This window comes from Pongo abelii, chromosome 8, assembly GCF_028885655.2.
Source record: "Pongo abelii isolate AG06213 chromosome 8, NHGRI_mPonAbe1-v2.0_pri, whole genome shotgun sequence".
NCBI classification, from domain to species: Eukaryota; Metazoa; Chordata; class Mammalia; order Primates; family Hominidae; genus Pongo; species Pongo abelii.
Genome location: NC_071993.2, coordinates 54,704,218 through 54,729,000, shown reverse-complemented (window position 1 = coordinate 54,729,000; position 24,783 = coordinate 54,704,218). Strand labels below are relative to the sequence as shown.

General features: G+C 46.9%; 1 protein-coding gene across 1 annotated transcript in view; it reads left to right on the top strand.

Moving 5' to 3' along the window:
- FRMPD2 (FERM and PDZ domain containing 2) overlaps positions 1-24,491 on the top strand; it is a 95,048-nt gene extending 70,557 nt beyond the window's left edge. The window contains exons 20-28 of the mRNA XM_063727554.1: positions 252-457; positions 3,106-3,210; positions 5,302-5,395; positions 6,288-6,373; positions 8,147-8,294; positions 10,045-10,259; positions 12,562-12,660; positions 17,578-17,921; positions 23,887-24,491. Of these exons, the coding sequence (XP_063583624.1) occupies positions 252-457; positions 3,106-3,210; positions 5,302-5,395; positions 6,288-6,373; positions 8,147-8,294; positions 10,045-10,259; positions 12,562-12,660; positions 17,578-17,921; positions 23,887-23,935 (1,346 nt within the window). The 3' untranslated portion in view covers positions 23,936-24,491. The remainder of the gene's footprint in view (positions 1-251; positions 458-3,105; positions 3,211-5,301; positions 5,396-6,287; positions 6,374-8,146; positions 8,295-10,044; positions 10,260-12,561; positions 12,661-17,577; positions 17,922-23,886) is intronic.
- The last annotated feature ends 292 nt before the right edge of the window (positions 24,492-24,783 follow it).

The following is a 24,783-nucleotide window of genomic DNA, read 5'->3' as shown; positions in this document are numbered from 1 at the left end:
GAACTTCTTTTGAGCCTACGCATTCATAGTTGGGTCACTTAAGCTCTATCTAGGTTTCTAAATCACATGTAGAATCTTCCCTTTCTCTAATCTAAATGTAACATCTTTCAGGAGAAGCTAAATTCACATTGTACCCAAGCAGCTATAAAAGATCCCTCTGTCACTGGAGGAAAACGCTGTGCCCACACAGAGATGCCATCAAGAAACTGGCCTTTTTAAGCTGTTGACTTTTTCTTGGCTTGTTTTTATAGGTGTTGGTGGAAATAACCCAGATGAAGAAAAGAATAGCACAGCCAATTCTGGGGTCTCCTCTACAGACATCCTGAGCTTCGGGTACCAGGGAAGTTTGTTGTCACACACACAAGACCAGGACAGAAATATTGAAGAACTAGACATGGCTGGGGTGCAGAACTTAGAGCCCAGGCTGAGACATCAGCTTTCTTTTCTGCCATTGAAGGTAATCATCCCTTGGTTCACTTTCTAGATCTGGAGGAAAGAGAACAGGCTGTGAAGCCCAACAGCCTGGCCCCTAGGCCCTTCCTGTTCTCTGTTTTCCATGTCAGGTGGATGGAAGTTACTTAGCCCCTTTGAGCCACAGCTTCCTCATTTGCATACAGAAGCAAATGCCTGCATGGCATGGTTGTTGAGAAAAATGCATAGAAGAAGGCAGAGTTCTAGGGCAGTGTCTGGGCACAGGCTCAGTGTGGGTGCCTCTGGAGTCCTTAGTCACTAATTATAATTGTTATGATAATAGCACCATGAGGAAATTGATTGCTGCCAACGGCAAGGCGTGGGCAACCAGGCACCTCCTATTCTTGTCCTTGAATTGGTCCTCAAGCTGGGAACTCAGTGGCTTTGCTCTTGACCATACCCCGTGGAGGAAGAAGATGGGATCTGGAGTAGGTGTATGGAGGGCTGTGTGCTTCAGTCCCAGCTCTGCTGTCCTCTGCCGTCTCTTTGGACTCTAAGTGGTGTTGTCTCCTTAGGCCCCTCCAGACCCATGCCCCAGCCTCTCCATTCTGCTCTGGGCCCTGCACAGCTGGTGCTCATGGACTGAGTCACCTTGCTGTGTTCTGATTGGTTCTGCTCAGGAGAAGCCTCAGGAGGAGCCTGCAGTTGTGGGATGAGTGAGGACAGGGTGGCAGTGCTGGAGTCTCAGCTGCACACCCTTCATCCCACTGTCTCCCTGTGCTGACACAGGTTGGCTGTGTCCCTCTACAAAGAGCACAGCTCCTATCAGGGTCCATCGACCACTCCCTTCTCTCGCCCTTCAGGCTCAGGGGTGGTCACAGCACCCAGTGTTTTCAACCCCAGGTGCTGAACTGATATTACTGGTTTCTCCAAAGGCTGCCAAGACCTTTGAAAACAGGCCTCCCACGACATCTCCTCCCTTACTTAGGCTGAGTGTATGCCCTTCTCATTCTCACTGGGACAACTTGCTGGTTGAAACAGGCAGGTTATTGCACCTCTTTCAACCTCATTTCTCTTTTTATGATGGAGATAATGATGTCTGTCCACAGCCGTGGAAACTAAGGTACTATGCCCAGTGTCGGGGATAAAACCTGTCTCTTTCTTCTACTCATCTTAGCTTCATCAGCTGGGGCCCCTGTAACTAAAGACAGATTAATGAGAAAAGCATCCACGTGTATTTACTATAAGTTTTATGTGACATGTGAGCCTTCTTATGGAAACGACCTGAAGAAACAGTTCTCCCTGAGTATATTTGTTGAAGAATGGAGAGTCATGGAGAAATGAGATAAGACAAAAAGCAGGAGTATGTAAGGTGGGAGGAACTCAGCAAAGCCTGCTTGTTCAGATTCCTCTCTCAGTCCCTGTGTCTTCCCACATAAGATGCTCCATTTTTCCAGATATAGGGAGGGCGTTCTCACTTGAGGGTCTTGTGCCCTGCTTCGGGGGAAGGTTAGAAAATCCTTCCTAGGTTTTAGGGCCTGCTTCAGAAGAGAAGGGCAGGGGAAGGTCAGAGAAACCTTCCTGCATGCGCTGTTTCTCCAATTCCTCCAATGTGCCAAGGTGCCCTATTTTGGGGTAGTGTGTCTTGACCCCTGTCACAAGGATCTGGCATGCAATAGGGCTCCATGAATGACAGTGCCTTCCTAATTGGCCATGGTGCTCACCTGGACAGAACATCCCTTGAGGAAATGGATGCAGGAGGCCGGTGGAAGAACAACGATAGTAGCTGCCATTCATTGAGTGCTTACCTGTGTGCCAGGCAGTGTCCTGAGCACTTTATATGTATTAGCTCATGGAAGCTCCATGGTAACCCAATGAGATCATTCCTATTATCAACCCCTTTTATGGGTGGGGTACCTGAGACAGAGAGAGCAAAGGAGAACACCCAAGCTCTCTCAGGGAGCAGGGGACAGAGCTGGGATTCGGACTGGCCTCCAGAGCAGAAACCTTCACCCCAGGCCTTCCTCTGGTAGGTGCTCTCTGGCAGGAAGCAGAGCAGAGAGGCCTTCAGGCTGGGGCTTCTTTGGTGGCAAGCCTGAGAGTTGGTTTCCTGGGGCTAGGGGCAGTTGAGGGGAGCAAGGGAGCTCTAAGGCCATGCTGACCATGGTGCAGGCTGTAGGACCCAACCCAAATGCTGCAGGCTCTTCAGGGTCTCATGACCAACTTTGTGGCCAGATGATCCTGTGGTATGGTGGACTTTAGATTCTCACTTCAGGTCTCAACCTCAGCAGTTGAGGCTTCGTTGTTCAGCTTCCTCCAGCTTGTTTATTTTCCTGCGTATCATTAGAATTTTCTAACATTCATGGTGATTAGAAAGCACTAAGTAAAGGGGGCAGATAGGACAAAAGACCCCATCTTCTAGGCAGAAAGACAGTGGAACATGAACAGTGACCCAAGCATTCTTTGCCTAGAAGTGGCATCAGCCCAGCCCATCGCTCCCTCATCTTCCTCCTGCCTTGCCTGAGGTCACATGGAGAAGGCCTGATAAAGCTGGAAATGAATCCCCTGCTGGCCCAGTCCAAAGCTCATGATCTTTCTGAGGTGCAATGCTGCCTGCTCTTGAGAGCAGGTGAGAGCTAAGAGGTGACATCTGCCTTCACCCCATCTTTATTTTTGTTTGTTTGTTTACGGCAGGGTGCTGGTTCTTCTTGTCCTCCAACACCTCCGGAAATTGGTGCTGGTGAAATCTACTTTGTGGAACTGGTTAAAGAAGATGGGACACTTGGATTCAGCGTAACTGTAAGAGTTTTTAGGAGAGCTTGAAAAGCAGTTAACAAGATGTCCGTCTAGAACCTGGTGGCCGTTCCACCCAGATGGCAACCTCTGACAGTGTGCTTAGTTTGCACAAATGTAAAGGGTGAATAAAAAAACCAATGGGGGCCTGCACTGGGGGATGAGTTCAGAGACAAACAGAGGTACTGGGGAACCTCAGGCTGAGCAGGGCATGCACTAGGGGACTCCAACCTCCTGAGGAGGCAGTGTAGGCAGAGTTGGGAGATGTGTCCTGACTCTGAGGTCAAGGTGGACTGCAGAGAGAGAGAGAAGCATATTGGGGCTTCAGGGACACAAGCTAAAGGTGAGAAGGGCAGTCCACTGTCATCTGGCCAAGGATAGGTGGGGCAGTCCACTGTCATCCAGCACAGGATCAGTGTGGAGCCTCTTGCTAGACATCCCAGGGCCAGGCCTCCATCAGGACTGACACTTTGCATTTGGTTTCTGAACTCTGCCTGGTAGACCCTTGTGAAAGGAGATTACCCATATAACTGTGTTTACCCAAGGGGTAGGGGAATGGCACACACAAAGCTGGTGAAAATCCAGAGGTCAGAGATTGGAAGGTGCTGCTTTTATTACTGAGTATTGAAAGAGATCCATTACCAGCTGGGCTCGGTGACTCATGACTGTAATCCCAGAACTTTGGGAGACCAAGGCGGGTAGATCACAAGGTCAGGAGATTGAGACTATCCTGGCTAACACGGTGAAACCCTGTCTCTACTAAAAAATAAAAGAAATTAGCTGGACGTGGTGGCGGGCACCTGTAGTCCCAGCTACTCAGGAGGCTGAGGCAGGAGAATGGCGTGAACCTGGGAGGTGGAGCTTGCAGTGAGCCGAGATCGCACCACTGCACTCCAGCCTGGGCGACAGAGTGAGACTCCGTCTCAAAAAGAAAAAAAAAAAAGAAAGTGATCCATTACCTTGAGACCCTGGAATGGGTGTGGATTTCAGGAATGTCATTGTTGAATTTAACAGTTGATGGGAAATAGAATGGCATCTCCCACCAAAGTAAGGACACGCTATGGCTGATGAAAATTTTCAGAGGAAATTCAAGAGATATGTGAATGGAGGGCATTCTTTGCTTTCCCCTGTGATAATGCTGTGTACCTAGAGCAAGGATATGTGTTTTCTTGGACCCTAAGCTTGCAATGAGTTTGTCATCAGTAGATGATTTTAAGGGACCAAGTAAGAAACCAAGCAATAAGGCTCATGAATCCACGTGGAGTGAACAGGCTGATATGAAATATGGTCCGTTTATTCTTGGCTTGGGGTAACAGCCCTATCAGACACCAAACATAGATATTTTTCATCTGAAAAACTCACTAAATTTTGGGTTATTCACAAATATATATTTGCTGAGAAGAGGTTGGTGATTTCCTTTGGCTGGCAAAAACTTGGATTTTCTTTGCAGATATTTAATTTCAAAAATAATTCTTGAAATGTCTCACTCAAATCCAAATGGCCATTAAACACATGAAAAACACTCAAACCCATGAAAAACCACGGAATACAAATTAAATTAAAATAAAATTTTAAACTTTATGTCTACCAGCTTGGCCAAATATAGCTGGTAGAATGTAGAAAAATGGTACTGTCATACAAAGCTGGTAGAAATGTGAATAAGTATATCATATTCACATAGGGATGCAATCTGGCAACATCTATTATAATGAAAAATGCACATATCCTTTGGCCCAACGAAGCACACAAGACGTGCCAGGCACAAGCCTTCAGGCCCAGAGCCAAATCCACCTACGCTGGTCACTACCTATAGAGAGATAGTGGTGCATCCCACATGAGCAGTTGCTGAGCACCTGCCGTGTACCAGTGCTTGGGCTGAGGACATGCCCAGATCTCTCACATAGTTTCTATTGTTAAGCTTATGAACATCTAATCTTATTGCTCAGTGGAGAATACAATCTAAACGAACAGGTGAATACAGAAGACAGCGCCAGTCAGAGGTGAGGTCATGGCATAGAGTGGTGGGCAGCTGGGGAGGCTGGGGAGGCTTCCTGGAGGAGGAAAGATGGGTGGTGAGTTTTTTGTTGTGTTTTTCAGGGTGGCATTAACACCAGCGTGCCCTATGGTGGTATCTATGTGAAATCCATTGTTCCTGGAGGACCAGCTGCCAAGGAAGGGCAGATCCTACAGGGTGAGAGATGGGGATGGGGTCTCATTGGGAACTCTGTGCTGCATGGTGTAAAGAGCCCTGCACTGGGAGGGGCAGCCTCTAGGCCTTGCCCTGCTCCCGTTCTGAAAACTCATGCAAATGATTGCCTCCCCAGGTCATGCTTTTCTCACCTGGAAAGGGGGTGATACAACCTACCCTGCCCATTTGATAGGTTGGGGGGTCTGCAGTGGCACACTGGGAAGCATTGGTGATAGAAAAATAGTAGAAGACTTAAAAGACTTGTGTTGCTCTTTGGCCTCCATGGGAAAACATACTGCTTCCCTTGGAGGACAAGTGGGCCTCGGTAAACTCACTCGCACATGCGGGGAGGACACCTGAGCCTTCTGTCTGCCCTTGCTCAGCTCCCACTTCTCTAACGGAAGGGGGTGAATTTTATCGGTCTCCAAAACTGCCAGAATTGAGCCAAAAGGGGAACCTAGGATCTTACTTATCTCCATTTCCCCTAGAATTCTGGTGTCCCCAGCATCAACCATGCCTCCCTGACCTTTTTTTGAAATAAAAAAAAAATACATCCTGGAGATATAAATATCTAAGCGACTTGAAAATACCTTCAAAAACGGTTTCACAGGAAAACAGGAGGAAGGATAAGGTTGAACAGAGCTGGCTCAACCATTCTGTGAGCCAATAATAGAAAGGCTTTTATATCCCTGATCTGTGATGTGCCTGAGAAGAAGGGAGTGAGGCTGCTCAGAGAGGCAGGATTCCTGCTGACTCCAGGGGGACACCTGGCACCTCAGCTTCTTTTCCCACTTCTCCAGGCTGCATGGAGGGGCGCCGGGCAGGGGCCTCCTGGAAGGGAACCTCCTGCAGCCTCAGGCACCAGGTCATGACATGACATCCATCCCTTTCCCAGGTGACCGACTCCTGCAGGTGGATGGAGTGAGTCTGTGCGGCCTCACCCACAAGCAGGCTGTGCAGTGCCTGAAGGGTCCTGGGCAGGTGAGTGGACTGTTGCTGACCAGCTTCCCCTCCTTCCGGAACTTTCCTGAACAACATCAGAAGCTGAAATCGCCTCGGGTGGGAGGGAGGCAGGCAGGAAACAAGACTTTTTCTTTGTTAGCTTTTTTTTTCTCTTCCATTTCTTCTGACCGTCACTTTTCTATGGGGATGTGAAACCCAGGAGATAGCAGATAGATGTTTCTGAGTAAAAAAAATCTCACCCCCGTAGATAGCCTTAGAAACTTACTGGTGGCTTGCCTGAATTCTGGAATCAGACAGTGGAACGGAGAAGATGGAGTGAAGCGACTGCTCTGGCCTGGCTCTGGCTGCCCCAGCCCCGCTGGCCCTGTGTCCATGGGCCTTCTTACCTCCCTGTGTTTGCATGGGATGACCCCACTCTGTTCCCTGTTCATGCCATTCCCCCTCACCCTGTGTTGTACCCACCGGGGCCTGGGTCAGAGTGTCCTGGGATTCTTTTCCTCACAATGAGGTAGGAATTCAGGGTGCCAAGAGCGGAGCCATTCATCCTTTATGTCCCCTTTATTCCCTGCCCCACAGTGACTCGATGTTATCCCACTGTGCCGAGTCCTCTGCCTGAGGTTAGGAGCCTCTAACTGCCGCTGTGTCCTGAGCCACAGAGCTGGCATCACCCTCTTTTGGCAACTAAAAAGTCAACAGAGACAGGAGGGATTCGTGAGGGCCCTTCCAGCAAGCTTGGGGCAATGTTCTGGCCACTTTTTGCTTTCTTTCCCAAAGCGGTCTTCTGGTGTCTGGTGAAATTTGCTTATATTAGTGACTTTGGTTGACCTATCTGGAGAACAGAGCCATAATTTATTGGCACCTTCTGATATTTAGACCTTTGCTAATGAGCATGGGTAGAGAGGGTACTTGGCTGGCCTCCTGGCAGCTTTGGCAGGTAGGAATTGTCCCTCTGGGATCCTGGGCCAGGTGCTGAGTGACAGGTGCAATAGGAAGATAAAGGCAGGGCCACATGCCCTGAATGGGAGCTTGGCATTTCTGAGAAGCTTCCAGGTGATACCTATCTGCTGGTTCTTGAATCACACTTAGGGCGACAAGGGTATATGGTGTTGTGGGGAGAAAGGTGGGAAATCACATTGGAAAGAAAGGGGAGGGCAGGTGGTGCAGACCTGGGGTGCCATGGGTTTGGGTCTTAGGTGATGGGAAGCATTGGAGACTTTAAATCAAGAATGTTGCATGTTCAGTTTTTGTCTTAGACCAATTCACTGGCAGCCATGATGGGGTGGACCAAGAGGGGTGCAGACAGGGTCCAGCAAGCCAAGGTAACCAGAGCTTGTCACGGCCCAGCGGGTCACTGGCAGTGAGAGAGAAGTGGAGGGGAGGGGGCACTGGGGAGCTGTTCTTGATGGGAAATGTTCACGTCTTAGAAACCAGATGGAGGAGAGCCGGACCACTCCAAATGTGGCCCTTGGCAGGTTAATGGTGGGGTGAGCCGATGTGAGGGGAGGAGTGTTTTAGGAAGAACGAGGAGGGGAAGTGAGGGTGAGTGAGGGGAGGAAGATGAGTGTGGCACTGCATATGTGAAGTGGAGGTACATGTGTTGCTTCCAGGTGCACTTGTCTAATAAGCACTGAGAAATCTGGGTCTAGATCCCAATACATAGGCTAGTTGAGAGATTCAAATGAGTCTGCTTATATGAAGGATTCGAAAATTAAGAAGCATTTGCAGAGTCAAGGGAGTGCCTCCTGGTTGCCATATGAAGTGTAAACTGAGTTTGTTCACCTTTCCTTCTAGGTTGCAAGACTGGTCTTAGAGAGAAGAGGCCCCAGGAGTACACAGCAGTGTCCTTCTGCTAATGAAAGCATGGGAGATGAGCACATGGCTGTTTCCTTGGTAACAGCCTTGCCTGGCAGGCCTTCGAGCTGTGTCTCGGTGACAGATGGTGAGAGGGGAGAGAATTGAGTGTTACTATTGTCTTGTGATTGTGTGCAGCTTTTGAATTGTCAGGTCAAAAGGGAAAGGCAGGAAGGCTTCTTCTGGGTCCTGAAAAGAAAGCGAGCTGTGGTGATCATGCTGAGATCGGCTTTTTCATGCCATGGAAGCCCATCTCATGGAATAGGTTTCTGGAAACAAATGCATTTTCCCCAAATGATTTCTAGGCATCTTTCTGCCCCCAGCCTTCCTCGGTCCTTTGATCAGCTGCCAGAAAGTTAATGTTTGTGTGAATATTTAGGATGAAATTGACTGAAAGGGTTATACACTTTCAGATACATTTGGCTTCACAGTCCAGCCAAGTCATTTGTAACAAAGTTATCTGAGGAATGACTAGGCAGGTTGGGAGAGGAAGGTTCAGGAATCTAGCCTTGTTATTAGCATCATCTTAAAAGGCAAATGAACAATCGTTTAGAGGGACAAAACTGCACGTTTTCCGATGGGCTGCCCCTCTGCAATTCCCTTGTGATTTTGGTATTTGCCAGGAACACGTTGATTTCCTCAGTAAGAACCATTTGGACCTTAGCCATGTTTTAGTCCCTTCATAGAGATTTTCTGGTTTTGCTGCAGAAGACTCAAGCCAGCCATGGGGTAGGGGTGGGGCAAAGGGGGAATGCTTCTGTTTAAATCAAGTCTCCTCTGTCCTCATCCCTTTGCTCATTCCCTTGGGGCCTTTGAGAAATGGACTCCAAAGAGCAGAGGAGGCCTTAGGGCGATGGTAGAACTGGTCGTGCGACACACCTTCACATAATTGCTTCACATAATTGCTTCACATACTTCCGTTCTTGCCCTGGTGAAGTTTGCAAATCTGTGCTCTGTCCCTCTGTGCATTGGTGCCAGCGGGGCAGCCCAGAGGCCTCTTTGGTGGACAGACCATGTAGGTGGCCAGCTCTGTTCATCCTTGATGCCCAGAGGCAACTGTTTTGTCTTATGGTCAGCCTACATGGGTAAACAAAATGGCAGCTAAAACATTGTCCATAGAATTGCCCATTATTTTCTCCATGGTCTAATTATGCAAAATTTAGTTTTAAGTATACTACAAATGACTAGAGTTCTAAAGGAGTAATAGGAATATGTGTGATACAAGTTTTATTAAGTGCCAAGAGCATTTTATGTATGCCTAGCAGCTATATCTTTATGTATAAACATAGTTGAGTTATCTATAATTGTGCTATTCAATATGGTAGCCACTTGCCACGTGTGGCTATTGAGGACTTGAAATGTGACAATCTAAATGGATAAAATATGTATTGGATTTTGAAAGCTTAGTTTGTAAGAAGAATAAAAAATATCTCATTAATAATTTTTTCATATTGATGACATGTTGAAGTGGTAATATTTTAGATATATGGGATTAAATAAGATGTATGATTATAGCGTATTTAACCTGTTTCCTTTTACTTTTTAAATTGTTTTATTTATTTTTTGTTTTTATTTTTTACTTGCTTTTTCCTTTTATTTTAATGTAGCGATTCGAAAACTTCAAAATGACATTTGTGGTTTGTATTTATAGCTCACATTATATTTTATTGGACAGCAGTAATCTATAACATATATAATGTACTCTCATAAAATTAGCAAAGGAATTATTTGAACGTAAAAGAAATAATTCATCTACTTGACAATTTGCATTTTGAGACTGGTCAATTTCACTTGTAATCTACTGAAGAATTTATTTTTATCAACATCCCACACTACAGGTCCTAAGTTTGAAGTCAAACTAAAAAAGAATGCCAATGGTTTGGGATTCAGTTTCGTGCAGATGGAGAAAGAGAGCTGCAGCCATCTCAAAAATGATCTTGTGAGGATTAAGAGGCTCTTTCCGGGGCAGCCAGCTGAGGAGAATGGGGCCATTGCAGCTGGTGACATTATCCTGGCCGTGAATGGAAGGTCCACGGAAGGCCTCATCTTCCAGGTGCCAGGGGGCATGGGCAATGCAGCTCTCTGTGCAGGCTGGCCCCAGCTTTGCCTCTTACTAGCCTGCTGCCGTGGGGAAAACTCTGGGCTCTCAAAAATCACACCAGCAGCCTGGATTTTAATCACACAAAGAGAGTAATTAGTGGTACCCTCTCACATTTAATTTAAAATCTCTGTTTTTAAATATCTGACCTTGAGTCAGCCTTGCTTCTCACTGGGTTCATGAGAGAAGCTGAAGATAAAGCCCTGGCCTTTGTGCTGGCTGACGTCTCTTCACACACATCCTGGGAGGTGGGTGTGGGGCTGAAGGGACTACAGTGGGTCCCTTTCTGCTCTCCTTCTCATTTCTCAACTACATTTACAGCTTTTAATACATTATTACACTGATTGTCCTGCCTATGATAAAAAATGCAATTCAAGAAGAGAGAGTAATGAAATACTGTATATATTAGACAGAGTCCTGGAAGAAAATGGAGTCATTTGAGCAACATTTAATAAAGGTGTGGGCAGGTTGTTAGGAAGCTCAAGGGAGCATGTTGTGGCCTAGGGCTAGGAAGAGTGGGATGCAGTTACCCCTATCCCGAGGCCAAAGGGGATGGGAAAGAGCAGTTACCCCACCCCAGGAATGGAGAGCTGTTGGAGGGGACTTGCTGGCATGAGCTCTCACCTTGGCTGAGGTTGTAGTCATCCCATGGAAACCTGAAGGGAGGAATTTGGAAGCAGCAATGACCTCTGCTCCTCCCTGTCTCTGGTCTCTTGCCATGTTCCCCTAGCTGAGCCCAACAGGAAGCCTCATGCAGCCTTCATAGGTCAGCTCCAGAAACACAAAGCAAGATGGACAAAGAGGGACAGTGGCTCTGGGCAGGGCTAGGGGGAGGTCTCTAGAACACCATATGCTTGGGTGAGAGGGCATGCCTTCATCCGTCCATCTTCTGATCCAAGAACCCTTCTCTGAGAACCGCTGCTGGGCTGGCAACTCTGTGAGAGACTGAAGACACAGAGGAGGACAGCTCATGCAGTTTCAGAGCTCATGGACAGAAAACAGCAGTGATGGCAGGAGATATGTATCCTGGGAGATGAAAGCCCATGCTGCAGTGCTCACACCAGTGAGCCAGGAAAGAAGTGCACCCCTTGGAAGTCCTGGGTGGCTGATGCAGGGACTGGGGAGTGTCTTGATCAGCACTTCTTAAGCAGGGATTATTTCCTTCTCAAGGGACATTTGATTAAATCCAGAGACATTTGTGGTTGTCACAACTGACGAGTGCTTCTGGCATCTAGTGAGTAGAGACCAGAGATGCTGCTAAACAGCCTACGATGCACAGGACAGGCATTCCCATAAGGAATTGTCCAGCCTGAGAGGTCAACAGTGCCAAGAGTTTGAGAAATCCTGGTCTAAATAGGAAATAGGAGCTATCGAGGCAACCTTGAACCCTGGACATTGAGAGGGTGGCTTGGAGCAACAGGTTCAGCATGGCAGGGGCTTAGGACGTGGGTGCAGAGGGGAGTAGATGGGAGAGAGGGAACTGGGGTGAGAGGCAGCGGCAGGCAGAAATGGGGGTCTATGTGCTATGCCTTGGAGCTTACATTGAGGGAAAAGTGAGTCAGCCAGGGTGTGCAGTGGGGGAAGGACTCAGTTATATCTGCATTGTGGAAAACTACCCTTGAGCATTGTGGAGGGAGGCAGGTGGGTGACACTGGAGAAGGCAGCAAGCAGTGAGGAGGTCACTGCAATGCTACAGGTGAGAGGTTCCCAGAGCCCAAGCTGAGCCCTGATAGGAAGCTCAGAGCCAAGGGTCAGGCTTTAGAGATTCAGGTGGTGGAGCCTGCACAACTGGTGGCCCAAGTTGAGGGCAGGTTGGGAGGAAAGGGCGATTGAGATGAACAGCCATTTGTTGGAGTCACTCTTTCTCTCTCTGAAGAAAAGGCATTGGTATTGGCAGATATTGCCATTCCCTTGAGCAATGTGGAGGGAAGCAGGTGGGTGACACTGGTGAAGGCAGGAAGCAGAGAGGAGGTTACTGCAATATTACAGGTGAGAGGTTCCCAGAACCCAAGCTGCACAAAGGTGATGCACAGCCTAGCATCTTGCATCAACTTTGTGGAAGCTGCAGGCCACTGACCTTGGTTCCTTGCACTTTGAAAAGTCAGGCCCACAGCAGTGTTCTCCGGAGTTCTCTGGAGTGAGAAATAGATCAAGGTGCAGGGGGGAGGAGCTAGTGCCTGGGACGCAGTGGGGAGAACATCACTGCATCCCCAGCAATGCAAGCCCAAACCTAACAGTGAATCTTGGTTTCTCGCAGGAGGTGCTGCATTTACTGAGAGGGGCCCCACAGGAAGTCACGCTCCTCCTTTGCCGACCCCCTCCAGGTGCGCTGCCTGAGATGGAGCAGGAATGGCAGGTAGGCTGCAGTGTCTTCTACTCTCTCTACCTGGCTCTGGTTGGGCCCCCCTTTTCCTGACTCTAGGGTCCTAAGAGGGTTGTAGGTAGGTTCAGTGCCGCCTCCTTTCACAGGGGCAGGAAAATAGCTGGCCCCCGAACCTCAGTAGGTCTCCTTCCTCTCCCTGATTCTGCTTCTTCTGACATTTGGGTCTTCTTGTAGATGTTTACATGTTTAGTCTTTGGCTGTGAAACTTTTAGGGCCAGGCTCTCTGGAAGCCCAGGCATCAGAGAGGGAAGCCTGGGAAGAAGGACAGTAGACGCAGAAGCAGACCAAGGGAATTTCCAATAAGAATTTCCATTCTGAGAGATGATGTGGAAAATAGGATATATGATTACCCTCCTAAAGCATGAAATAGGCACGTGCAGTCTAGTGCAAAGAAGAGAGCCATTGGAATCAGGAAAATTGGGATTTTTACCTTGACACCTATATTAGTCAGGTTCTCAGAGAAATAGAACAGATAGAATGAGTGTGTGTGAGTGTGTGTGTTTATGTGTGTGTTTATATATGAAAAGAGTGAGAGAAAGAGAAAGAGATTTTTTATAGGAATTGGCTCCTGTGATTATGAGGGCTGGCCAGTCCAAATTCTACAGGGGAGACCCAGAGAATAATTGAGGGAGATCAAGCCCAAAGGTGGTCTGGAGGCAGAACTCCCTCCTCCTCAGGGAGGTCAGTCTTTCCTCTTAAGGGATTCAGCTGACAGCATGAGGCCCACTACATTATGGAAGACAATCTGTTTTACTCAAATTTTGCTGATTTAAATGTCAAATCACATCTAAAAAAATACCTTTACAGTGACATCTAGATGGTATGTGACCGCCTATCTGTGTACCATGGCCTAGCCAAGTTGACAGATACAATTATCCATTGCCATGCCTTCTGTGGGGTCCCTAAGAAACAGATTTTGCAGCAGAGATGTGAGCATGGGAGGTTTTATGGGGTCTGCGCTTGAGAACATCCCCTGTGAGGGTGACTGAGGTGGGGTGGGGCAGAAGGAGAGATCAATGTGCAGCTATAAACAGGGCCTCAGCTGATCCTGGAGGGAGCCCTGGAGCAGAGATTGTCCCTCGGAGCTGCAATGAATTGGGACAAGAGAACCTGTGCCTTTGCTTGTTGCCCTAACCAGCGCTGGGGTGTGGGCTGCCCCAGGGGAGGGGAGATGAGGCAGTAGGATGCGAGTCTCAGTCCTGGAGGGGGATCTGAGCAGGTACCTGGATCACCTGTACCTGCTGTGCTGCATGGGCCTTGGGCAGTTGCCTGTCCTCTCTAGGCCTCATGATTCCTCATCTCTAGGATGTGGATAAAAATGATCACTTATTGTGCCTGAGGGTGACACCATCACTAGGACAACATAAAGGACTTGATGACCCAGATCCTGTTGATGCTTATACTCCAAGAGGTCATTTGACATAGCCTCTAGGGAGGGAAGAGCTATGGGAAAGATATCCAAAAGTTGCTGGGTTGGAAAAGAAGTTTAGACGACAGCAATTGTGTTAAGAAACTGAACCAGGTGAGAGAGGGCCAAATTTCACACACACCAATTCAGGCCAAGGTGCTGGGACCCTGTGTTTTTGTTGAAATATCTAGGAAATCCCAGGGAAAAAAGTGGTATTTCCATCCTGGAGAATAGCTCCTCCCAGGAGAGCCCATAAAGATCTAGCAGGAAGGGTCCAGGTGAGGTGTGGGGGTGAGCTTTCCCTCCTTATACCCGAAGGCCAAGTGGGAGGATTGTGATTTGCTCGGGTGGCTCCAGTGGTCAGATTGCAGAACAAGGGTCAGCAGCTCTGGGGAGCGAGCATTTAGTCCATAAAGTAAAGCACCTCTGAGAAGGAGGCAGCCATGCCCACATTTGGGGTAAGGGCATTCCAGGCAGAAGGAACAGCATGAACAAAGGCCCTGAGATGGGAACCCACTTGGATGTTTGAGGGACAAAAATACAACAAGTGCGCTTGGGCCATCGTTAATGAAGCAGAAGTGGAGGAAGTTGTGGAGGCGGCAGGGACCGACCCTGGAGGGCCTTGGGGATCAGAGGAGCATGATGCCACCATCCTGCATGCAGTGGGAAGCCACTGGGCTGGCATGGAGAGTTAAGCAGGAAATGCCCTCCTCCATTCTTCAGAGGGGCCACTCGAGTTACTGGTGCACAGGGACTAAAGGAGGTCATGCAGCAGTCATTCAGTCAAACATGATGTGGCTTGGACTCAGGCTGTAGCTGAAGGGTTAAGAAGCAGTCAGATTTGGGATACATCTGGGAGGTGGAGTCCAGGAGACTACTTTGGGATTAGAAACAGGCATGAGGAAAGAGAGCAATCAAGCTTTGGCATGAGGAAGCCTTGGGGGAATGGTGGTACCACCAATGCAGGGTAAAGGAGGGGTAAGAAGGTAAAAAGCCTGATTTTCCTGATTCCAATATCTCTCTTCTTTGCACTAGATCACACATACCTATTTCATGCTTTAGGAGGGTAATCATAGATCCTATTTTACACTTCATCTCTCTCAGTACCAGTTACCAAGAGAGAGACTGCTTACAGGGGCTGGGGAAGTCCATCTGGAGTGCATGGAGGAGAAACAACAGTTGTTGATATCATGTAAAACTGAGATGTTTATAGGCTATCCAGTGAAGATGTCTATTAGGCAGTTGTGGAGAATAGGCATGAGATCAGGGCTGGGCAAAGTGAATTTGGGAGTTGTCAGCATATATAGAGGTCATGTAAAGCCATGAAATGGTCGAGATCACCTTGGGAAAGAGTGCAGATAAGTTCAAGTAGAGGACTGAGAAGTCAGCACAGAGCACAACATTGAGAGGCCTGGTACAGAGATGGGACAACATATGAGATTAAGATGGGGCCTGGGAATTGGTGGAAAAACCAAGCAAGGGTGGGGCTCACGGTCAACTCCATGTAAGTAGGGCTAATGAGCAAGGAAGCTCTCAGGAAGGAGGGAGGGACACACTTTGTTGAACATTGCTGAGAGAGAGAGTGACAGGACAGAGTATTGTTCTTCAGCTTTAGAAAGATAGAGGTCACTGGGGACTCTGATGTGGGCTTCTTCCCTTGGGTGGTAAGGACAGAAGGCTGGTGCTAGTGGGTGCAAGAAAGAAGGAGGGAGGCGTGGAAACAGTGAGAAGAGACACTCATCTAAGAGGCTGCCATGAAGTAGAGCACAGAAATGGGTGGCGAGAGGTGGAAGCTGAAGTTGGGGTAGGGGCACAGGCTGCTGAGTGGAATTTGCTGTGGGAAGATGAAGAGTTCTCATCTGAACGTGTCCATTCTCACTGTGAGGTCACAGGCAAGGTGGAGTTGTTGGAAACTTAGAGAGACAAGATGAGAAATAATTTAGAGAGCAGAGGTAGAAAACTGAATTGATTAAGGACACAGAGAAAGATTATCTGGAAGTCTTGACTGCCCATTTGACATCTGCAGTCACACACTTGAAGCTAATCTAGTCAGAGGCTCAGAAGCAGGGGTGAGGTTCACACAGTTTGAGTAGGAATTAAAATGGAAACCCAGAATCTGCAAGTGACACGTGATGGAGGAAGAGAGGGGCAAGGAGGTGGGAACTCAGGGTCTTCCTTGTCTGTAAGTGAGCATCTAGGGGCAGAGCTATGGAATCTAAGCAGAATCAGAGGCACACCGAGGACATGTGTGACAGGGAAGGGGAGTGGGGGTAATGATGAAAAGCAGCAGCTCCACAGACTGGAGGTCTTGGAGCAGGGAAGGATTGCTGGAGAGCATGTCCGGGGATAATGAGCTAGAAGGAGAGGATAGGTTAAAAAACAGATTTTGGAGGTCTCTCCAAAGAGTATGAAAATGTGATAAAATATGCTCTTCTTAAAATTTTGATTTTTGATGTATCCTTTGTAATGTCCTGTCTATCAGAAGAGTAGTAAATGTTTATGATTTATAATTAAATAAATGTGCACATTTCGAGGTGTATCCCTCTCGTTGTTAGGGATGTACAATCAGAAAGGTGGGAGACCACTTATTGGGGTGGTTCTCCTTTTGTAGGTGAGGGCAGGGGTGGGAACCCAGGCATGGGCTCTATTACATCAGGTATGGAGATCATGGGGTGGAAGTGCTAGAAGATAATTTTCAGGAAAAGGTAAAATCATGATTCCTACAGATATAAAAATGAACACATGTTAAAGATTTTATTTAACTCATTCAGTGAGAGAACGAGGCAGATGTTAAAACTGGCTCAAAAGAGATTTCAAAGGACCTGTTTATTTATAGAGTTGTAAAATAGCTCAAAGACAGTGGAGACAGCCAGAATCAGAGAACCCAGCAGGTTCTGCTGTAGATAAAAACAGTTTTCTACTGAAACACAGATTGTTTTTCTGTAGAAGATCAAGCAGTGGCAGCAAGACATAGCACATCATCAAAACCAGAACCTAAAAGGCTGACAAGGAGGTGAGCAGTTGAGACGAAGCAAGTCGTGTCTGGGAAAGTGAGGAGGAGACCCAGGAAAGAACATCACCTTGATGGGGGTGTTGACAGGGAGACAAGCCCTGCGATGACAGATGAAGATGAAGAACTTAAAAAGAAAACATTTCTTATCGGAAAGTGGAATAGAGTCATTGTTTTGCATATTTATCTTCCATTTTTATCTTTGTCTAAATTTTGCAAATATTTTTTATTTAAAAATAAGGCACACATTTATGGAGAGCTTCCAAAGCCCCCTAAGCTAAGGTGCCTGAGTGTGTTGCCCAGTGTCCAGCCGGGAGCATGCGGAGGAGCTGGGATGCTATGGTGATAGACAGACCTCAAAGCCCACCTTGTAACTACTCTGATCTATAACCACATGGGGAAAAAAGCTTTGTATTTTTAAAAAAACAATGTGCATCCCGCAGCTAGTAATCAGTAGCATTTCTTTTAATAGACACCTGAACTCTCAGCTGACAAAGAATTCACCAGGGCAACATGTACTGACTCATGTACCAGCCCCATCCTGGATCAAGAGGACAGCTGGAGGGGCAGTGCCTCCCCAGATGCAGGGGAAGGCCTGGGTCTCAGGCCAGAGTCTTCCCCAAAGGCCATCAGAGAGGCACAATGGGGCCAAAACAGAGAGAGACCTTGGGCCAGTTCCTTGATACATTCTCCTGAGTCCCACCCTCATTTATGCAAACTTCACCAAGAAAGGGATGCATCAACATTGGCGACCTCTTTGGAAAAGGATGTGAGGCAAAACTGCTATTCAGTTTGTGATATCATGAAACTTGGAAGGTAAGAATCGCCACATTTGCAGACATTTTGTAAACTGTGTGCATCTCATTGCTAGGAAATTGTAATCAAGCCATCAATAACTATGCTTGGATGCTTTTTGTGCCCAGCACTGTTCCAGGCATTTAGAAGAGAGGTTGTAACAAGAGAAGCATAAGGTCTGGTGCTGCTGTGACCACCTGTGAGCTTTTGGGAAAGCAAACCCTACCCAGACCACAATTGTCCCCAATATGTCTTGGAAGCTATAGATGGCAGGCCTCAGGTTTTCTCCTGGCACACAAACCTTTCTCTTGTATCCTCCATGGCCTGTTAAAGCTTTGAGTAAGAAGGAAGTTCCTACATGCATCCTCGTTTCTATTGCTAGTATAATGCTTTATTATCAACATCAGCTTTTTTTTTTAAAAGATGGGGTCTTACTATGTTGCCCAGGCTGAATTCAAAATCCTGGGCTCAAGTGATCCTCCCACCTCAGCCGGTCAAGTAGCTGGGTCTACAGGCACCAGCCATCATGCCTAGCTACACCAGCTTTTGTTTTCTAAACACATCTATATCTTCAAGACCACCCTGCAACATTCATTTTCACAGTCATTTTAAATTTAGTCTGCATTTTTGTGCCCATCCATCTGTAAGTATTTCCGGTTCTCAGTCCTATGCTGAGGGAACACATAGTCTTTGATTCAGTTTCACAAGTACTTATTACACAAGGTGCTTGGAAACCTGTTGGGAGCAGACAGAGGGCTGCGCACGTAGGGTAAGACCTGCTTCTAGGCATTTGCCAGCCAGAGGCATGGGCACAAAGCAGGCAAATAACAAGGGGCAATCGTTTGTGTCTGACACTCTATAAACCCACTGAGATTAAATGGCTCTCATTTGGTAGTCACCCTAGAAGACTGTCAAAGGTAGATCCATAGGGAATGATAGTCTCTGTGAAGTGTGAAGCAGTGGTGTAATACCGTTGGACCCGATGAGAGCTGTGATAAGCAGGAGCCAGGCATGCATTCCCTAAAAGTACCCTGCTACAATTTTTTGAAGAATGCTGTGTCAGCCAAACAAAAGCTAACTGGTTTGCAAAGTAGAACAGGGTAGACAAGCACATTCATCAATGACATTCACTTTCATTGTCTGATAATGTATAACATAAGTGTATTTATAGTTCTTTACAATTGCAGTCTAGGCAGTAATTGACATACTTGATAAAATAATAAAGAAAATAACCTACAGAGACTTGTCCAAGGACGACTATTACCATGATCTTAAAGGACACATAAAAGGAACTGTACTTTCCTGTAGGCAGGAGGCACTTGTTTGGATATTGAAAGGTTTTGCTGCCAGATAGCTTGGGATAATGAACAGGGACCCTGAGAGCTGAATTATAAAGTGACCCTGGGTATAGGTACAAGCTGGGAATTTGACTTGCCAAGTGCCTTTAATTTAATATAGTCAATAGTTATTTAAAATGGTATTTTAAACTATTAGTATAGGCAGTCACTGTTTCATTCATTAAACTACAGAAAATCAGCCTGTTCAATATACAAATTATCTAGTCTAGCCTCAAACTCCATGCTGGAATCTGCTCCATAACATTCCTGAAGAAGGGGTCCCAGCTTTTGCTTGAATATCTGCAGGGATGCGGAACTTGCTACCTCTTGAATGACCCATTTTATCATCATCTAGTTACTGATCAGAAGGTTCTTCCTTATATTAAGGTGAAATCTTTATGCTGTTATGCTGTTCTTATGGGGCCAGCATTTAAAGTTACACATTTTGCATACAGCATGGCTCATAAATTCAAGCCTCCTAACTTCATCTGAAGCTCAACCAAAGAAAACGTGATTTGCTCCCACATAGAGGGAGCAAATACATCTTTATGCCTCTTTATGTCTTCTACTTCCAAGTCCAGATACCTATTTCTGCCTGTTAGCATTTGCCGTTTTTTTTTTTTTTTTTTTTTTTTTTTGCATCAAACATCACATTATTCTGTTTTTCTGAACCAAATTAAATTTGGCTTAGTGGCCCTATTTGCAAGGGTATACCAGATGTCCAAAATCTGTCATTCTTGGAGGGACTGCTCCTTCTGGAGCCACACGAGAGTCCCAAGGGCTTATCCAGAGCATTCCAGGGGAGTCGCCTATCTTCAGTCTGTCGTGAACGCCCGTCACCCGTCATACTCACTGCCGGGCCCACATGGTCCATGTACCCGTGGATGAACTGTGGGCAGGCAGCTTTACTATTCTCAGTATCCTGGCTCTCTCAATGGCCAACCGCTCCCCCTTTTTCTCTTGCCTCCCTGTGGTGGTTCTGTTGATGAATGCTTTCTGCCTCCTCACATTTCCTGGCTTTATTTTTACTTCGTTTTCCCTCCCTCACTTAGGAACCTTTCCTCCCCTCTGAAAGAACTCAAACCAAGTCTGCCTCTCCTCCAACAGGAAGTCAGTTTGCATTTAATGCACACATAGTGGCTGCCCCCTACAGGAAGAAAAGAGGGGCGCATGCCCAGCTACCCCTGGACACAATTCCCGCAGCTCCTGGGTAGGGTCTGAATCAGGATTCCAAAGTGGGATTGTGACTCTCTGCAGAAGCCTTAGAAGTGTTTGCAGCTCAGTTCTGAGGTGACTGTCGCAGGCCACTGCCTCTTAAGTGTCTGGCATCTGTGAGTTAAAATCTTTAACAAAAAGAGCATGGATTTCTGGATCCTATTATGTGGTTTCAGCGTTGCCACTTACTAGTATGCCTGGACCGTTGCCTTCCCTGAGCTGGAGGCTTCCCAGATGTAAATGGGGACCATGACAATTCCACAGGGTACTGTGCAGGTCAAAAGAAATAGCACGTGTAGGGTGCTGTCACAGTGCCTGGCATGCAGTAAGAACTCAATGCAAGTCTGTTCTCCTTCCCTTTCCTGAGCTATTTCCAGCTAAAGAACAGGTCCCTTCAATTGAAATTCCCAGCAAATTGCCGGAACTTACCATCTGCCAGGTGGCAACTTCCTACAGCCAGATGGCTGCCAGCACCACAGCAAACCCAAAGTGTTCATGGACAAGATTCAATTTCACTTTCTTTCCCTGTTCTCTTTTCTCACACTCTATATCTAGAGGTTTTACCGTCTAGTAGTAGATCTTTATAAAAATATCTTGTAATAAAGCAATACAGTATATTTTTATGAAGAAGAGTTGGATTATGTGCCTATCAGAGGGAAAGCTTGGCTGGAGTCACATTTTTTATAAGGTTAGTTCCTAAAGATAGGCAGAAGGCAACAATCACATCAAGTCTCATTACCCTTGAAACATCACTTTGGAAGGAGTGATGTTATTTGCCCCTTGGTGTGGGAGCAAATCACTTTTTGTTTGGTCAAGCCTCAGATGAAGTTAGGAGGCTTGCATTTATGGGCCATGCTGTATGCAAAATGTTTGTCTTTAAATGCTGGCCCCATAGAAACAGAGACAGACTGACAGGATGAAAGATTTAGTTCTCCCACTCATGTGCACTTCAAGGCTTACACTCATTGGTTGGAAAGTTGGTCTTTGCAGAATGTTTAAGGTTATCTTTCTCTTTCTCTTTTTGCCTAGCACATATCATTAAACTCATGTAAGTAAAATGCACGTAAGTTCAGCAAGCATCACTTTGTGAAAGTGATGGTATAAATCTTGATGGTCATTTATTTAAGAAAGCAAAATGAAGCAGGACTCCTGGAAATGAACCTAAAGTTATGATATACCTTCTGGGGGAGGGCACTGCCTGGAATAGCAAAAGATAATTAGGAGGCCAGAGATCTCACTCAACTGCAGGGGCCAGGCCAGGTGTGATGTCAGAGTAGTTAGGGAGGGATGCAGTTGCCAGGTGAAGGAGATGTCACTCCTGCTCTTGGGTTGGAGTGTGGCTGAGGGGAGTGAGTGAGGTGGCAGAGCCTGGGCTGGAGCCTGGGTGCTGCCTCTAGCAGGGTTCTCTTTACACCTTACAGGCTCCCAGGGGTATCTGCTCCCCGCATTCCTATCCACACTACTCTGACAAATCCTAATTATTGTACTTCAGCTCAGATTTATCATCTGAGCTTCAAATCTGGCAGTCCATTGAACTTGTCTACTTTGATGTCTTAGTGATACTGTAAATCCAACCTGCCAAAACTAAATGCAGTTGTCAGGAGCAGAGACCTGGGGCTCCCAGCTGTGTCATCAGGGCTAATGGAGACATCAATATGGGGCCTGATGTTGGAGAACTGGAGACATGAAGAGACACAAACCCCAAACTTTGTTGTGAGTTTAACCATAAGTAAATAGGACAACTGTAATACCTTCATATTTCAAGCCTGAAATGCCCAATCTGCTTCTGTGAATTTCCTCCTGAAAGGCAGAGATGAATTTGGTGGCCCAAGTCTTTAAAGGACAGCTGTCCAGAAAAGTTGGGCACAGTGTCTTTTCTCAGTAAACATTCTGTAGCAAGCAGAGCCTTCAGAATGGTTTCACTGACTTCAGAGCTGAACTGGGATTCCTCTTAAAAATACCCACTGAAGAGTTTCAGGACTTGGTGGGGACCCTGGTTCTGGGGTCCTGCTGGTTTGTGTGGGAGAGATGGCTGGCCAGGAAGCCCAAGTGAAATCTCCAGATTCTCCTCTAGTTATTATCTGTCTATAGAAGCCTCCTTCTGTTGGACAGCTTGGTGGGCAGAGAATGAGGGCAGGAAGAAGCTGAGGTCATTACACAGAACCAGGGGGTGAGCAGAGAGCCCCGTGTACCCTGACAGCATCAGGGTCTTGCTGAAAGTCCTGCTACATTAGCCATGAGCTGGCTGGCCTTGAACCCTGGGTGAAGGACTCCACCTCTTTACCCATCATGTCCACATGGCAAAACATGAGGCTTGCTGTGAAAGAATGTCTCTATCTTAATGAAATTCTCCAAATTTTCAAGTCTTGCCCTTTCCATGAAATAGGCATACAGGCTTCTGGTGCCTCTTTATTCCCTATTCACCCTTTCCCTATGCCCACAGTTCAGCCCCAGGTCAAATCTCCAAGGGCAGCCTGATGGCACGTGCAAAAGGATAGAAGGAAAGGCAGTCGTTCTCCCAACTTGTGGTGGGATGATGGCCAAGATTTCACCCTTAGGACCACAAAGTCCCCCTGGGCAAGTGGGGAACAAATCGCTTTTTCTTTGGTTGAGCCTCAGATGAAGCCTTGCTTCTTGCCTCTCAGGCTGATGGCTTCCCTAGGTCTCTGTCCAGGCAGAGCCAGTAGCTGGAGCTCCGAATCAAAACCAGAGGGCGAGGAGCTTATTAGAAGAGGTGGAGGGAGTCTACTGGTGGGAGGTGAGGTGTGGACACTGAGGCAGCTGCAGTGGCCAATGGACACATACGGCTGCCATCTTCCACTCCTCAACAAGGCTTAGTGTGCTCAGAACGGAGGGAAGGGGGTGCTGCTTGAGGTGGTGGGGGCAGTGGTGAGCCTGGGCCTGGGCAATAGGCTAGATTTCCCATTCTTTGATAAAACTGCTTGAATGTTTCTTTCCTATGTTTATAAGAAAACACAGTTTCTACATGATTTGGCCAAGCTTAAAGTCAATTTTCCCTGCAAATGCTCAAGGATTAAAAATGTCTTTTGACAGTGAGTGTTCCTCTTCAGTCTTTGTAGAATAATTTCTTTTTTATACACTTGAGTGTGCATATATTTACATGAAATTCACTATTTCACATACCTTGTAGCTCTCATGAGTGGAAATAATGTCTCTTTCACAGTGAAGCTCAGTTTGGGACAGATGCTTCTGGCTCTACTGGGGAGGAGGACGGGCTCTCTTGGTGTCTAAGGGTTTGTAGCTATTGGGGTGCACCAGAGCCGACTTTAAGAGAAAGAGGCAATGCAGGAAAGGAGAAGGAGAGCAGCAGCACATAACAAATCTAACGCATTGATTCGGGTGTGGGGAAGGAGGCTGAGAAATGAGGATCCATGTATTTGGTAAAAAGCTAAATCTTTGTGCTTTTCTCTTAGATATTCCTTCTCATCTCCTCTAACCAGACTTTCGACAGATATTTTCTGAGCACCTTCTCTGCATGTCTGCAGTGCTGTGTAAAATGCCCTACCTTTGCATGGACTATTCTTTCTAATCAAGAGGCGTGTGTGGCAAACTTGGGGCAGCCCCTGGAGTCTTGTTCTTTGACCATTATGTCTGCGGCTGCATCACCAGATAATGAGCTTCACCACTCGTCTGCCTCCTGTGTCCTTCCACGGGGAGTAAATGTCACTCCAGCTGGCCACCTCTCTAAATAGGCACATTTTCAGTGCTCAGAAAAGGACCTGATCTTTGCACAAAGTGCTTTGATGGTTGCCTGCTTGAGTCACTCCCAACCCCTTCCTGAAGCCCTTTCTTTATAATTCTTTTGTTGAAATAGCTATCATATTCACAGTAGTAATCACAGCATCTCACATTTACTAAAAACTTACCCCATACTGGGAACCTGGAGTGGGGGGGTGCTGTGTTGGAATTATGTAATTTATGTGTCCCAATAATCCTAGATGCTTCTTGACCATCTAGTTTTGTCAAATGAGAAAACTGAGGTTCCAATGAAGTCAATAAACTTGTCCAAAGTCTGACCGACTCTGCTTGCCATGTGATGAGTCAGTCTTAGAACTGGGTCATTGCCCTGTTTGCAATGCTGTGCCCTCTGGCAAGCCCCCTCGGTCTCCTGAGCTTGGTAAGTGCTCCAGCTGCCTCTATCATAGCACTTCCTACAGGGACTGCAACATTTCTTTACTGCTCCAACTTCTCATTAAATTGGGGGCTCCTCAAAGCCAGGGGTGGTGCCTTATAAGTTTCTTGCTTCCTGGTGCCCAGAGCAGCCTCTGGCATGAGCTGTTTGAACATTCGCTGAGTCTCACGGGCCTGCG